This window comes from Panonychus citri, unplaced genomic scaffold (assembly GCF_014898815.1).
Source record: "Panonychus citri isolate SS breed McGregor unplaced genomic scaffold, ASM1489881v1 Contig00097, whole genome shotgun sequence".
In the NCBI taxonomy this organism is placed as follows: domain Eukaryota; kingdom Metazoa; phylum Arthropoda; class Arachnida; order Trombidiformes; family Tetranychidae; genus Panonychus; species Panonychus citri.
Genome location: NW_026515502.1, coordinates 60,398 through 74,445, shown reverse-complemented (window position 1 = coordinate 74,445; position 14,048 = coordinate 60,398). Strand labels below are relative to the sequence as shown.

General features: G+C 29.8%; 3 protein-coding genes across 3 annotated transcripts; all 3 read right to left on the bottom strand.

Moving 5' to 3' along the window:
* Positions 1-16: 16 nt before the first annotated feature.
* Positions 17-2,478, bottom strand: LOC128388358 (mitochondrial import receptor subunit TOM40 homolog 1-like). The gene is made up of 6 exons (XM_053347746.1): positions 2,225-2,478; positions 1,693-1,961; positions 1,355-1,565; positions 1,170-1,282; positions 998-1,094; positions 17-881 (listed from the first exon to the last, which is right to left on the bottom strand). The coding sequence occupies exons 1-6, from the start codon at positions 2,367-2,369 to the stop codon at positions 739-741; spliced, it is 978 nt and encodes a 325-aa protein (XP_053203721.1). The 5' UTR covers positions 2,370-2,478; the 3' UTR covers positions 17-738.
* Positions 2,479-2,708: 230 nt separating this feature from the next.
* On the bottom strand, positions 2,709-5,753 carry LOC128388357 (protein phosphatase 1L-like). Its single transcript, XM_053347745.1, has 3 exons — positions 4,519-5,753; positions 3,921-4,424; positions 2,709-3,818 (listed from the first exon to the last, which is right to left on the bottom strand). The coding sequence occupies exons 1-3, from the start codon at positions 4,969-4,971 to the stop codon at positions 3,426-3,428; spliced, it is 1,350 nt and encodes a 449-aa protein (XP_053203720.1). The 5' UTR covers positions 4,972-5,753; the 3' UTR covers positions 2,709-3,425.
* An 850-nt stretch (positions 5,754-6,603) lies between these two features.
* LOC128388328 (pupal cuticle protein 36-like) lies at positions 6,604-13,623 on the bottom strand. Its single transcript, XM_053347716.1, has 3 exons — positions 12,117-13,623; positions 6,970-7,064; positions 6,604-6,821 (listed from the first exon to the last, which is right to left on the bottom strand). The coding sequence occupies exons 1-3, from the start codon at positions 12,350-12,352 to the stop codon at positions 6,604-6,606; spliced, it is 549 nt and encodes a 182-aa protein (XP_053203691.1). The 5' UTR covers positions 12,353-13,623.
* Between the last annotated feature and the right edge of the window lie 425 nt (positions 13,624-14,048).

Here is a 14,048-nt window from a genome sequence, read left to right as displayed (position 1 = left end):
TACAACAGAAATTAAATTAATTTAGAGAGAGGAAAAAATTGTTTTGTTCTTTATATCAACAATATTGAACAATTAATATTACAACTAAATTGTTTTCTTTTTTTTTGTAAATACTTTTCATTGCGAAAACAAAAACAAAGATTAACACTCGCTTAATTTTTGTCCATTAATTTAGTGATTTTTGTTAATAATTAATCAACTAGAGGGATGTATTGGGATCCCTTTAATGGCGGCACGTTAATTGTTGAGTTTTTGGCAGTCAAATTTGGCTTGTCTTAATATGGATTAGTTGTTGTCCTTTTTTAAATGATGATGATTAGAACAGAGGAAAAACAAATTGTGTTGGTAATATAATTGGTCTGATGTTTAAATCACAATTATAATGTAACTGGATTAGAGTAATTGCTTTTTCTTTCTTTCTTTTCTTTCTGTGTGTTCAATAATCAACAAAATAATGTTAAAAATTATCCTCAGGTTGATTCTTTGTAAATTATATTGGTATGATGATGAACAAAAATTAGTTAATTGATATAAATCACTACATTGATAATCATTTTCTCCATTTTCTCTATTTTTTTCTTATTTTTTATTAACAAAATGAACTATTCCAAATAATAAGGACTATTTATATATTCTTACGTGTGTTTGTGTTTGGGTTGTTAATTAGACAAAACTACTATGTTGTTGTTGTTGGTGTTGTGTTTGATTGAGTGTTTGTGTGTTTAATTGGTAAGTTAATTAACCCAGCGTCAAGCCGACTCCAAATCTGTAGAGAGGATTCCGTCCATGGACAATATGCCCACTAAGGGTAAGAATAAGAGGTAAGGGTGCTAACTTTTTCTCATAGACTCCAGTTATACCGAAATCCGAGCTAATGGAACCTGAGATTAAGGGAGAATAAGAGAAAAGTACTTTTAGTGAATGAAGAGAAGAGTCATTTTTAGAATAGAATCAAATTTTTCTTTTAAGAGAATAGAAAACTCTCAATCTCTCTCACCTTTAAAAGATGCATCCATTTTCGGTAGATCTACTTGGTAACCAAATTTTGCATAACTTTCTCGCATCTTTATATTGGTATCAACTTCAACGCCATACTATTAGTGAAGGAAAAATAAGGATAAATAAGATTGAGATTGTTTTATTTTTCCAACGATTGATGATTAGATTACCTGTAATTGATCACTAGCTTTTTGATAGTAACAAGCGTGAAGTTGGGAAGGACTAAATGTACCGCTTAAAATGAAATTATCTGGAGAAGTGTATCTTCCAGCCACCGAAAGAGCTAATTAGGTAAGAAAATGAAAAAGAGAATTTAGAAAATTATTGTCATTCAATAGAATTTGATAGGATTTACCTGATATTATTCCATCAGGAATTGCAGGACCAAATTGTACAGCTAATTCAGCACCTAAATCTACTGTAGGTGAAACTGGTTGAAGATAATGAAATATAGACATTCCCGAAAATGTTACAGGATCAAAATTGCCTAAAATTACTGAGGCAGTGTAATTATCTCCTCGATAATCATTAGAAACTTGATAACCAGCAGTCTTTGAATCTTGAATCTATTTTAACATGAAACAAACAAAACAAAACCAATATGAGAATACGATCAATAGAAAACCTATTTAAAGGTTAAGTTTATGGAAGTCAAATATTTGATGAAATTTTGTCATCATTATAAATTCTAACCTGAACTACAGCTTTCGTCCTTAATCTAGGATGAAATTGACATAACATATTTGCATTCAAGTTTCCACTTGGATCAATGTCACCAAGTAAAACTGGATAAGCTTCTCCTGGACCAACAATTTGATTACCAACATAAGTGGCCCCAAATTTATAACCACTCGCCGATGGTTGCATGGTGGACATTGAGGCCGTGTGATTTATCTGGAAATGATTGCTAAGACCTCGATTGAAAACAATCCTAGCTCCATCAAAAGGCATAGGGAATATATCTAAATATCAACACCATCGAGATTAAAACCCAAATATCATCGCATATATAAAAGATATGAATGAAAGTAAAAGAATAGAATAGAATAAAAAGAGAGAAAAGAGAAAGAAACAAATGAAAACCATTGAATTGAAAAGGTCGAATGGAAAATCAGAAGGAAACATCATTCGATTGAATAGAAACTGCAATCATCATGCAAATAGATTAACAATTAAAAAGTAAAATAGAATAGAAGAAAAAAACAAATTAATTCTCAACACAAACCTTTACATTTCTTGTGAAGCTCTTCCATGGTGGATAATCTTGATTTTCCATCATCTACCGGTTCAGAAGGTACCTGAGGTGTTGGTGGAGGTTCTGGGACCGTAGTTAAAGGTGGAGGAGGTGAAGAAGCATGTACATTACCCATTTTTGCAAATAATTAATTATTATAAATTACAATTAAATCTAAAACAATTTATCAACATAAAACCAATTCACACGACTCCCATTGGTCTCATGTTGTAAGCACGTTTCTGGTTAGTCTCTTGGTTAATTTAAATTCGAAACTCAAGGTGGCGCTTGAGTCTCAAGTCGATCAACAATTAATTAATTGTTCATTTTTCACAATTAACTTGAGGAATAAATTCAATTAATGTTGATTAATTGATTAAGAAATTGAGTGATTCTTTTCTGTCTTGTTTCAATTTGTACCTACGTTTTGTCTTGATTAAGGAGCAATGGAATAGTTTTTCATTTAAATTGTTTCTTTTAATTTCAATGTACAAAGTTGAGAGACAATTAATATATTTTTGTTTTTTTTCATTAATTGTTTAAGAAATAACGTTCTAAACATGGTCATACTCTCAATAATTTAGATTTGATATTATTTCACATAGTTGATTGTTGTCCTTAATTTGTTCACTTCATTGTAAGCTGATATTTCCTTGTATCCAATTTTTTTTTATATCTTGTCGTTTAAAATGAGTTCATTTAAAATATCAAAACAATTTGATGATTAGTTAATTGCTCAAGTACAAGATGTTTAAATTGTATAAATGTAAATATATAAATATTTCACATTTGTTTTTTTCTCTCAACAATCAATCAATGGTCAATTATGAGGAGGACGGTTACACCAAGATGATTTTTCTTTTGATTGTTTAAATTGTTGTTGTTGTTTTTAAGAGCTTTTTTCCTTAATCAAATCAAAATCAAAATTATGTTAGTTAATTAAAATGAATTGTTTTTCATGAAGGCAGGTAATTAAACAGCATAATAGAGACAAAATTTTAACAGCAAGAGAATTGAATTGTTTCTTTTTTTTTGGTTTAAGTAAAATTCAAGTGAATCGTTGGGTGAATCGACTTAATTAACAGTGAAATTGATTTAGTTGATTTTCTCTTTTATCTGTTTGTAATTCTGACTGTTTCTGTCAATCTCTCTTCTCTTTATCTTCAAGTTTTCTTGTCAATTTTTGGTTGAATCAGGAATCAAATAATACAATTATCACAGTTATGTTATCCAATGATCCTTTTTTGTATGATTGATGAACAAGACTTTTGGCAAGCTCTTGAGCAATACTATTAGATGATTTCCAAGATCTTTTCTGTAACATTTCAAGATTAATACGAACAAATTCAGCGGCTTCTTCGTTGGTAAAAGTGTCCCATAGACCGTCCGAAGCTAAGATCATAAAGCTTGGTTTAACATGATTAAGGTCAAATGTAAGAATATCAGGATCGGGGATGACTAAATTGTTGTCTTTCAATGGGTAATCACCGAGAGCTCGAGATGTTGCTAATATGCCAGCCACTCTCCAAACACCATTATATTGAATGAAACCTCCAGCATCTTTGATTCGTTTCTTTTCCTTTACCTGAAATTAGAATATTAAATGAAAACAAAACAATGATTAAGAATATTTTAGAAATCATATTGACATTTTTCTATTCGATTTTCGTTATTTCTGTTGACTTACTTGATCAGGTTTATGGTCAAATGATAGTGGGATCACATTTCCTTTACGATCACAGAGAACAGCTCGAGAATCACCAACATTAGCAACAATTAAGGTTTTCTCTTTAATCAGATTAACAGCAACAAGAGCAGTGGTTCCAGAAACATCATTTTTCAATTTCATTTCTTTAACAATCTCTTTATCCAAATCAATTATATGTTTACTGATTAAACGTGAGATATATTTTGATCTCATGTCACCTTTATTCCCATCATTAGGTGAACATGATGGTGATGAAAATGAAAAAGATGATGATGATGATGATGATGGTGAAGATACTGGTGAAGTTGTAGATTTACAGGTAACATCTCCATTGGCGGGACAAAATTCATCAGCCTGTTTATCGTTTGGTTTTGTTTCATCTTTTAAAATTGATACCAAGGGTTCTGATGTTTCCTTGGAAATATTTTCTAAGGTTTCCAGGATAGAGGTGAAGAGACGATCTTGAACAAGCCTGGATGCAGACTAGAAGAAAAGAATTAACAAAAAATCAATATTAGATAAACATTTAATGAGATAATAGTCTAAATATACTATTAATATTATTATATGTACTTACATCTCCTCCATGACCATCAAATACACCAAACATTTGTAAGCCAAATCTTGAGGTTTCATCACAATAGGAAAAGGTATCTTCCATTTTGGGACGTCTACCTTGAATCGCATAAATGCCAACATTATTAACAATTAATCCTTCCGTTGAAGAGCTACAATTATTTTTAGGTTTAACTTTGATAATTCCCAGTTTAAGAAGCCATTGATTGGGTATTCGTTTGGATAAAATGTTCGGCCAAACATCAGATGAATGACAACAGATATAAATAATTGCCAGTGAAATTAACAGGATAATTGTCTCCGTACGCATAAGTATCATTTTGATTGAATTGAGTAAACATTTAAAAGAAGTCCAATTGATTGATAATCCAACAAGAAATCTTAACAATAGCTTAAAGTGGCTATTAAAGGTGTAGAAAAATGGTTCACCATCTTCATAGTCTTCACTCTCCATGATTGTTGTTGTTGTTGTTGTTGTTGTTTATGTTGTTTTGTATGTGATTCAATTTTGATGAGATTGTTGAAAATGTCCGAAGATTTGTGATAAATTAAATTAAATGAATAAAAAATTGTTTGATTATGTTGACAAAATTAAGAAAAGGGTAATGAAAGAGAAAGAGAGAATGTGAGATTTATATCAGGCAAAGAGAAAAAAAAAGCCAGTGAATGATTTAGATCATAATAGTTAATGAAATTAGGTGAAAAATGAGATAGACAGAAACAATTAATGAAATGATTTAAATAAATAAGAACAATTTTGATGAAGGATAATCACGGAGAAAGAAACAATAACCAGAGAAAATGTAGGGTTAATGTTGTTGTCGTTTCTCTTGCAAAGATTGTATGAAGAGCCATCGAAAAGATTCACAAGATTACTTGATCCAAAATAAACGATGACGACCAATACATTAACAAAAATGTTCCAAATCGAATAATAAATAATCAAATCAAAATAAAATCCAATTAACACAAAGAGAGTCAACAATTGATCAGCATGGATCACCGACCGATGGTAAACAAAAGCCCAAAGACCTTGCCCTCACTTTTGGATAAAAGATAAAAATGAGATCAGTTTTAATTCAATTTCACTTTTAACTTTGACACAATCCAATTATTGCATAATTTTGCTATCACTTAACGCAACTAAATCTAATAAAATAATCACTGGTTACAATTAATAGAATCGATGATTAATTAAGAGATAAAAATGAAAACATTGATTCAAAAAGAGAAAAAATCAATTCTCCCAATACTAATTTTCTATCCACTAGATGGCGCTGGTAATTCTTTCAAATTCTAAAGAAAATTGGAAACGAAATTTGAAAAAATTTCATTTTCTATTGTTAATCAATTAACTCTAATTGTTTTGTGTTCTAATTTATTGATTGTTAATCTTTTTTGTTTCATTTCTTTTAATCAATTTAATTTGTACTCTTTAGATTAATGTGTCACCAGCTTCTTTCGGTTTATGGTATCAAATTAGATCAATGATTTAGGTGTAAAACTATGGTGACTAAAGGTGAAAATGGTTAAGCCTTTGATTGATGAATGAGATTAATCAATTTTGGATTAGGTAATTTTCCAGGTAAGGACTAAATTTGTTATAAAAATGGGTTTATTTGGGTTTCTTTGAATTTCCATTCTTCCATTTTATTTATTGTTTCAAAGTAAATTAGAAAAAAGACAGTTAATGATCTTTAATCCATCAAATTTTGTATTTTAAATTTTGTAACATTGGATTTTTTTTCTCTCTTCTTTTTTTGTCTTATACAGATGATGGATTAATCATAAAGGATTAATGACACTTTATTCAAAATTTTTACTTTGTTTTGGTGATAAATATTTGTATTTCTCTATCCGATGTTATAAATTTTTACTATTACAATGAATTCGTTTTGCTTTCGATGCACTTGGCTTGGTAAAAGGGTTAGAGTCGATGGCGATAAAGATTAACATTTGAAGTGAGAGTTACAACTAATTAAAAGTTACTCTTTTAGATTAGTGTTGATTACTCTTGTGATGATGATGATGATGACGATAAAGATGGCTGATAATGATGTTAGAAGATACTAAAAACTGACCCTCTTCAGCCGAATCCACCCAACAAACCTAATCCACCCAATCCACCCAGTGCACCTAGTCCACCAATTCCTCCACCAAGTCCCCCACCAAGACCATGAAGTCCACCACCTAAACCAATACCATGTCCACCAAAACCATGACCAAGACCACCAAGTCCAACACCACCCAACTTACCAAGAGCAGCTAAATGGGCCAATCCACCACTTGCAACTCCTCCACCTCCTAACCCAGTTCATCAAGAGAGCGAAGAAAAAAAAATGAAGAAGATGAACAAAAATTATCAACATTAATAATCCAATCTCTTGAATATGATAAATACAATTTCATTTCAGCATAATGGTGCTCAATGCTGTCCAATAATCTCACTTACCATATCCACCATATCCTCCAGCTAATCCACCGGTTAAAAGTTGCTTCTTATGAAACCATGGATCATGAATAACAGCTTGATATGTTTTATAAATCCTGTTGTTCAAAAAAAATCAAAGAAAATCAAAGAAACAGGAAAAGGAAATGATTCAATTACAATGAAAAGGAACAACGAAAAAGATCAAAATGACAAAGAAACTCGACACTCTTTCTAATTCTTTGTGATTTGATTTTTGATCAAAATTTAATTGGATTGTTACCAAATACTTTTTTCCCTACACAATGTCACCAATTTAATGATATTTAATCATTTGGAAAAACTTTAATACTCTTAATTGATTCACTTTGTGTTAAACCAACACTCGCGAGTGATAAAGTTACCATTCCTACAACTACCTGTTCCCAAAGGAATCAATAAATTTCAAATTAAAGGTAAGTTAACAATATTTGAATATTATCAAGTTTAACTATTACAATACAATTATTATTAATACATTATATGATTAAGATAAATGAATGAAAACCTCATACATGTCCAGGGGCAGATCTATTACTCTCACCTCTTTTCTAATTGTGTTTTTTTAATTAACATTACATAATTAATAGCTTATTCTTTCCATTAATTAATAGGTTCAATTACGTTTCAAGGAAGATGAATGAACACAAACTCATCACCATGGGAAAGATTGGCCATCAGAGATTGTTGAATGATTGGGATGAGAATCAAACCTTGGAAACCTGAACTATTTGATACAAAATGTAATATTTAAAGTATATCACTCATGTCCACTTCTTTCATGTCTTAATCTCTAACTGTCCAGTTAATCATTGTTTCCATACTAATCAATCCTGTCAACAACAGTTACCAACAAAGTTAGAGAGGAAAAGTCAGAGAGAGATAGAGAGAGAAACAATAAGGAAAAGTCTCATTATAAGGGATTATTTCATTCTCTTCATCTTTTCCAGAATTTTTCCCTCGCTCTGATTTAGATTGGAATAGTTTTTTTTCTTTATAAAAACAATCGAGAGCAATATTTTATATAATACTTGAAGACGACGATGAGCAACAATACAACAAATGGCCCGCCAATTATAATGATTCACAATAATTGAACACGAGGAAAAATATACTTGACTTATTTCACATGATCGTCATGATGATCATCCAACATGATATTTCCACCCTCATCTTCCATTATCATTTCCATCATCACCACCATCTTTATGCTCATCATCATTATCATCACCATTACCATCATAAAATCTTGATTACGATGATACATCATCCATATAAGTCCAAGCCAGGGAGAAACTACCGAAGCAAACAAACTCTTAGGTCGATTCAACTTTTATGCTTCATGTGATTCTAATTTTTATAAGAACAAAAAAAAATGAAAGAAAATTTCTGCCTTTTTTTTCAATCTTCCATTATATTCTATCTCACTCTCACTCTCTCCCTTTTTCTCGATGTAATATACACACACACACTCTCACTCACAGTACAAGAGTTACGATCGATAATTGTTTCAAAGTAATGAGTGACAGTTAGAACCGAAACTCATCCACCATCTTTATGTTAGCTAGTTAAAAGATCTGAGACCTGTATGAGTTTCGATGAGAGAGAGATGAAATTAATGGAAGAACAAAAAAAAACAGGATATATTTTCTCCCTCTTCATCTTCTCTGAACAATTTTGTTCATAGTGGAACTTTTCTCTCCCAGAATTCACATGGATGGAAACTAAGAAGACTGTTTATTTATTGTATTCCAACTCATCATCAGCAATTTAAGGCCACTTATTTACTTTAATTGGCCAACAACTATTATTTTAATCTTAAACTAAAATTTTATTGGTGAAAATTCATTACACGATTTTCATGGAAGGAGAGAAAAGAAAAGGAAAACAAGGAAAACACATGAAACATGATGAAGATAAAGATGAAGATGAAGATGAACAAGGAAAATAAAAAGAAAAAGAATTAGAAAGAAAAGTAACAACGAAAATCCTAAACAAAAGGAAAAGGGAAGGAAATGAAAGGATTAACATGGAGAATAACAAAAGTTCTGATGATTTTCAAACATGACTTGAGATTCAACAAGTTTTTTCATCCGATAACTTGCATAATAATAATACATGGAATTAGCTAATTTTTCTTTCTCTTCTATTCTCCATCATCCTCATCCTCATCTTCATCCTCCATATATTAATAGCCCCATTCATCTTCCTATTCCAGTGAATCCAATTAGTTTTTTGCTTCTCTATTGTAAACAATTCCCTGATATAGCTGATTAATTTTAAATATTTACCCTTTTTTGGCTCATTGTTATCATCATGCATTATCATCTTCTTCATTGATAACATTATATTTCATGATAATACAATGAAGGTTAACAATGATGATGCTGATCAGCTGTTGATGCAAAAAAAAAGGTAAACATGAAAGTAAAGATGAACAAAAAAATTATCAATTCATTTTGATGATAGTTTTTAGATGTAAAAAACTAATCAAAATGATTCAACAATCTAAATCCAGTTAATATTGACTCTCTATGAATCTCAATCAATTCAAATGTCAACAACAATTTGATGATATCAAATGATTATTTAATCATGTAAAACATTATCAACGAGATCATCATAGTTATGATAATAATAGTTGTAACCTTTAATTATCAATTGAATCTGTTGATAGTTAACAGAGTTACAATGATAATTATTATTATCATCAAGTAACGAATCAAATTAACACGTTGCTTAAAACTTTAATCAAATTAATTCCCTTGGTGGTTTAAAGGTCTAGAAAAGTTTTCCATCAGATATGAAAATTTAACTCCAAACATTTAATCATATATGATAATTAAATGTTTAATATAATGAAAAAAAGGGGGAAAAATTAAATTACCAAGACAATTAAAGTTAATCAACAAAGATAATGAGAAACAAAAATCAATTGTTTCCCATCAACATTAACAAATCAATTAAACATAAATCATAACGTTAACATTGTCATTCAATGTAATTGTAACTCTATCAGATTACAATTAATTATCAAAGGGATAACTCAATCAAATGAATTAATGAACAACAACAATAAGAGAAGAAAAAAAAATTAATGATGAAAATCCAACAATTGATTGTTAACTAATCAATTTAATTATCTATTAGAAAAAAAAGAAAGTTAATTGTAATGATAATCTATGTAACTGTTTCAATCTTCATCAACAATTTACTCTAGTTTCCAATTCCCAATAGAGTAATCAAGTTTTCCCGAACTTTTCAATTTCGATCTACTTTCTATTCATGATTATTATTACCACCTCAGTTCTCAACCCTTTCCCCACCTCACATCATCATCATCATCATCATCCTCATGAAGATGATGATGATTACCATCATTATTTTATTCCTGAAATCAATAAATTTGTATCTTCCACTTTCCACCTTAACCATTTCCCACCCTACACTTTTAACGATATATAAGGTTAATGGTGATGATAAAGATGAGGATGAAAGGATGAAGAAGATGATGATGATGATAATTTACTCACTTACACTTTCTTATCATCCATAAGGAAGATGATAATAATAATACAACATTAACCGAGTGAAATGTTAACATTACATGGAAATGTATCAAAAATAATCTCAAAACTAATAATCTTAATCACCAATCAACTGACTTATTATGATAAAAATTGAAATCTAATTAACTGTTTATCAGAATCATCATCAGAAAATGATAATGATAATAACTTTAATTTGGTGATTGTAACTTGTTAATAACCAAATCTATGGATAAATTGTTTGTCATTTTTGATTGTTGATTAAGTTAATGAAAACAAAATCCTCTTCATCATCTCCTCTTAATATGATTTTGTATTAATAGTTATCCGAATGATAACCAATCAATCAAATGAAGTGTAAAGATATTTACAATCAAGGGTGAAAACAAAAGCAAATCAATCAGAATCAATTGAATGAGTTTCAACTTAACTCAATTGATTTTGAACAATTTAATTTTCAGTGGAAAACAATCAAGATGAACAACTTTGAGTAGCAAGAAAAAAAAAGTAATCATATGAAACCAGAATCCAGAACAAAAAAATCAAATCAAAGCAAACAAACAATTTAATCAATGGTGATTTCTAATGATTCTCAGCGATAAACTTATCATCAGAGTCAAAATCAGAATCATGGTGAAAATTCAGGAGAAGGAAAAAAATACAGAATCTAAATTATTCCAATGATCCAGAAAATCTCAAATTCAGACATGGAACAAATGATGTAAGAGAGAGAGAATAATCTATGGAAAGAAACAGAATAAAAATCCTTCATCATCTTTCTATCTTCATGATGATCATGATCACTGAGAGTTCCATGTAGCAGGAAATCCAAAATTCATGATGAGAAGAAAAATGAATTTTATCAGCTGATCATTTTTCATTCCATTCATTTTGACAGATAAGATTTTCTTTCTACAATTCAATTAATTCTGAATCTCTATCTTTCAAAATTCACCATGAAGATAATCATGAATCACAAATGATTCTAAAACAATAAATATGATATAAAACAAAGTTCATTTGGTGAATAGGAATGAGGAAAGTTCTGATGAGGTTTTATGCTATTCCATGTAAAGATATGAGGAAAAGTGTTAAAGTTCAGTGAAAAGTTCATGATGATAATGGTTCGCACCATGATGATGGGCATAGTTCAAGTCTGAATCATTCAATTTCAACAATCATCTTCATCAAAACGATAATAATAATAATCAGAATGAAGGAAATGAAAAAAAACTCGGAAACATTTTATTTCCACTGAGAATTTGTATCGATCATTTTTTTCCGATTCCTCTCCATCCTCATCCATCTATATCATCATCATGAAAGTTTCAATGATCATCATGACGATAATCACCATGAGCTGAGTAATTTTCTGTTCCAACAATATTAGCTACTCTTTTTTTCACCGATCTTAAAGTTTTTTCCTCCCACCGGTGGAAAACTCTGATCCTCCATGTTAATGATTATTTAATATTCTGAGCAACGAGATAACATTTTTCATGAATGAACTTTTTCTGTTGAGTTTAAACAACAACGAAAGGTTTAAACTTAAAGGTTGTTAAAAAAAGTTGTTCTGACACTTACGGTATTGGAACTGGAACCGGAAAAGGAAGTGGAAACATGAACTTTTTACTTCGATAAGCAAGTAAAAGTGCTGAGCCAATTTTTTTAGCCAATTCCACTTTATCTTCAGTACCAGATTGATGAAGAAAATCCCAAATATGTTCACTGAAAATTCCAGGAATCAGATAGATCATGAAAATGATGAAGAAACAAAATGCTCGAGGTGATCGTAATTTACTGATCCCTGAGAGAAACATTTTCACAATTAAATTAAATCAACTTTTCCTTGATATTTAACTGTTCCCAATCCAATTTAAATACACCCAGAGATGAAGATACGAACGACAAATTCAGCACAAATTCAACAAGAAAAAAAAGTACCGTTAGTATATGAAGACGATAACGATTCAAGTCAAATCAGTTAAACAATTTAATTGTCAAGGTGAAAATCAGGAGTAAATTTGTTTCCAAAGTTTGATAACATAACATGGTCAAGGAAAAAGTTCAATATCAACTGAAATCAGAATACTTTTCACCCTTTGGTCAGTCGATCATGAGTTGGGCTGAAGGAGGTGATGGGATGTCCGTTAAGGTCAGTTGACTTTCTGGACTCGAATGTGTATTTGTTTGCTCATCAATTAACATTTCGATCCTATTTGTATTTACCTTGTGTGCAACCTATTTGCACACTTTGATGATGGTCAATGAGATGGTCATCATTGTATATTAGTGAGGGAAAGAATTGAAACTTTTTCCTTTTTTCGATTAATATTTTATTTCTCTCTCACTCTCTTTTTATTCATTGAATATAATTAGAGTAATTATTTCATCTTCATCATTATCATCCAGTTATTTTGCTCTCAAATCATCATCCGCATCACTTAATGGTGATGGTGATGATGATGATGAGGAAGATGAGTTAACTGGTCAACAGAATTCACTATTATTATGATAATTTTGATTTCGAAGCGGAAAATAAAGGCCAATGTCCAAGTTTAGATTAATATTTGGTTCGTTTGCTTTGAATACTTTCATTTGCTCTTGATTACTGAGATAATTAAAAAACACTTCAAATTATACATATAAATATAATTAAACATTTCTTCATTAATCTCAATCAAATTGTTGATACAATTTAGGACTTACAATTCAATAAGATGAATGTAAAAACGATTATATAGTAAAATTGAATTCATATCACAATTTGAATAGTTTTATTGATTAAGCAAATTGTCAATGATGAAATGATTTAATATGGTCCAGTTCAATTAATTAATTAGACGAAAGATACAAATGATGGTGATGAAGATGAGAAACTTTTTTTCTCACCATAAAGATTTATTTTCCTGGAAACAATTTGTTAATTGAGGTTAGAGTTACAATTTAAAGTCTAAACAGTTGACAAAAAAAAGTGATTAACTTAAAATCATAAGCATAAAAATATCATCTTCATCTTAATTACCAAGTTAATCAGTTTTTTATTATTACCAATTTAGCTGCAAAATAATCAAGAATTGGGTTAAGCCTCTTCTTCTGACAATTAACGATCCATTACAATTAGTAAATTACTTTTAATTAGACACACAAATTACACTTATTGTTACATGTTAGCTGTGATTCCCAATCAACTGTTTAGATTCAATGTTTATTAAAAATTTGAGCAAAATTTGAGCAATTGATTCAATTTTGAGTCAAAAAAAATTTAAGTAGATTTAATCAAAAATCGTCTGAAGATCTTCAGTTAAATCTTCACTGAAAAGAATCAATTCCAAGAAAATAGTATGGAAAGATATTCATAATAAAATATCTACTCATTGATTCAAACGCTGAAATAATATTCGTATAATACTGGAGAAATTTCACAGGAAAGAAATTCACTTTAATCGTAGAAAAAGATTTTTATCAAAACTACAAGTAGTAATATGAAATTAATGTTTGAAAACTTTTTCATTC

What these genes read in the sequence shown, in the direction of transcription:
- LOC128388358 (XM_053347746.1), bottom strand. Translation starts at nt 2,369, where the DNA reads ATGGGTAATGTACATGCTTCTTCACCTCCTCCACCTTTAACTACGGTC. An exon ending in GCTTCACAAGAAATGTAAAG is followed by an intron (nt 1,962 to 2,224) that starts GTTTGTGTTGAG and finishes GTTGATATTTAG; the next exon opens with ATATATTCCCTATGCCTTTT. An exon ending in GGACGAAAGCTGTAGTTCAG is followed by an intron (nt 1,566 to 1,692) that starts GTTAGAATTTAT and finishes ATGTTAAAATAG; the next exon opens with ATTCAAGATTCAAAGACTGC.
- LOC128388357 (XM_053347745.1), bottom strand. Translation starts at nt 4,971, where the DNA reads ATGGAGAGTGAAGACTATGAAGATGGTGAACCATTTTTCTACACCTTT. An exon ending in TTGATGGTCATGGAGGAGAT is followed by an intron (nt 4,425 to 4,518) that starts GTAAGTACATAT and finishes CTTTTCTTCTAG; the next exon opens with TCTGCATCCAGGCTTGTTCA. An exon ending in TTGACCATAAACCTGATCAA is followed by an intron (nt 3,819 to 3,920) that starts GTAAGTCAACAG and finishes TTCTAATTTCAG; the next exon opens with GTAAAGGAAAAGAAACGAAT.
- LOC128388328 (XM_053347716.1), bottom strand. Translation starts at nt 12,352, where the DNA reads ATGTTTCTCTCAGGGATCAGTAAATTACGATCACCTCGAGCATTTTGT. An exon ending in CCGGTTCCAGTTCCAATACC is followed by an intron (nt 7,065 to 12,116) that starts GTAAGTGTCAGA and finishes TTTGAACAACAG; the next exon opens with GATTTATAAAACATATCAAG. An exon ending in TGGAGGATATGGTGGATATG is followed by an intron (nt 6,822 to 6,969) that starts GTAAGTGAGATT and finishes GAACTGGGTTAG; the next exon opens with GAGGTGGAGGAGTTGCAAGT.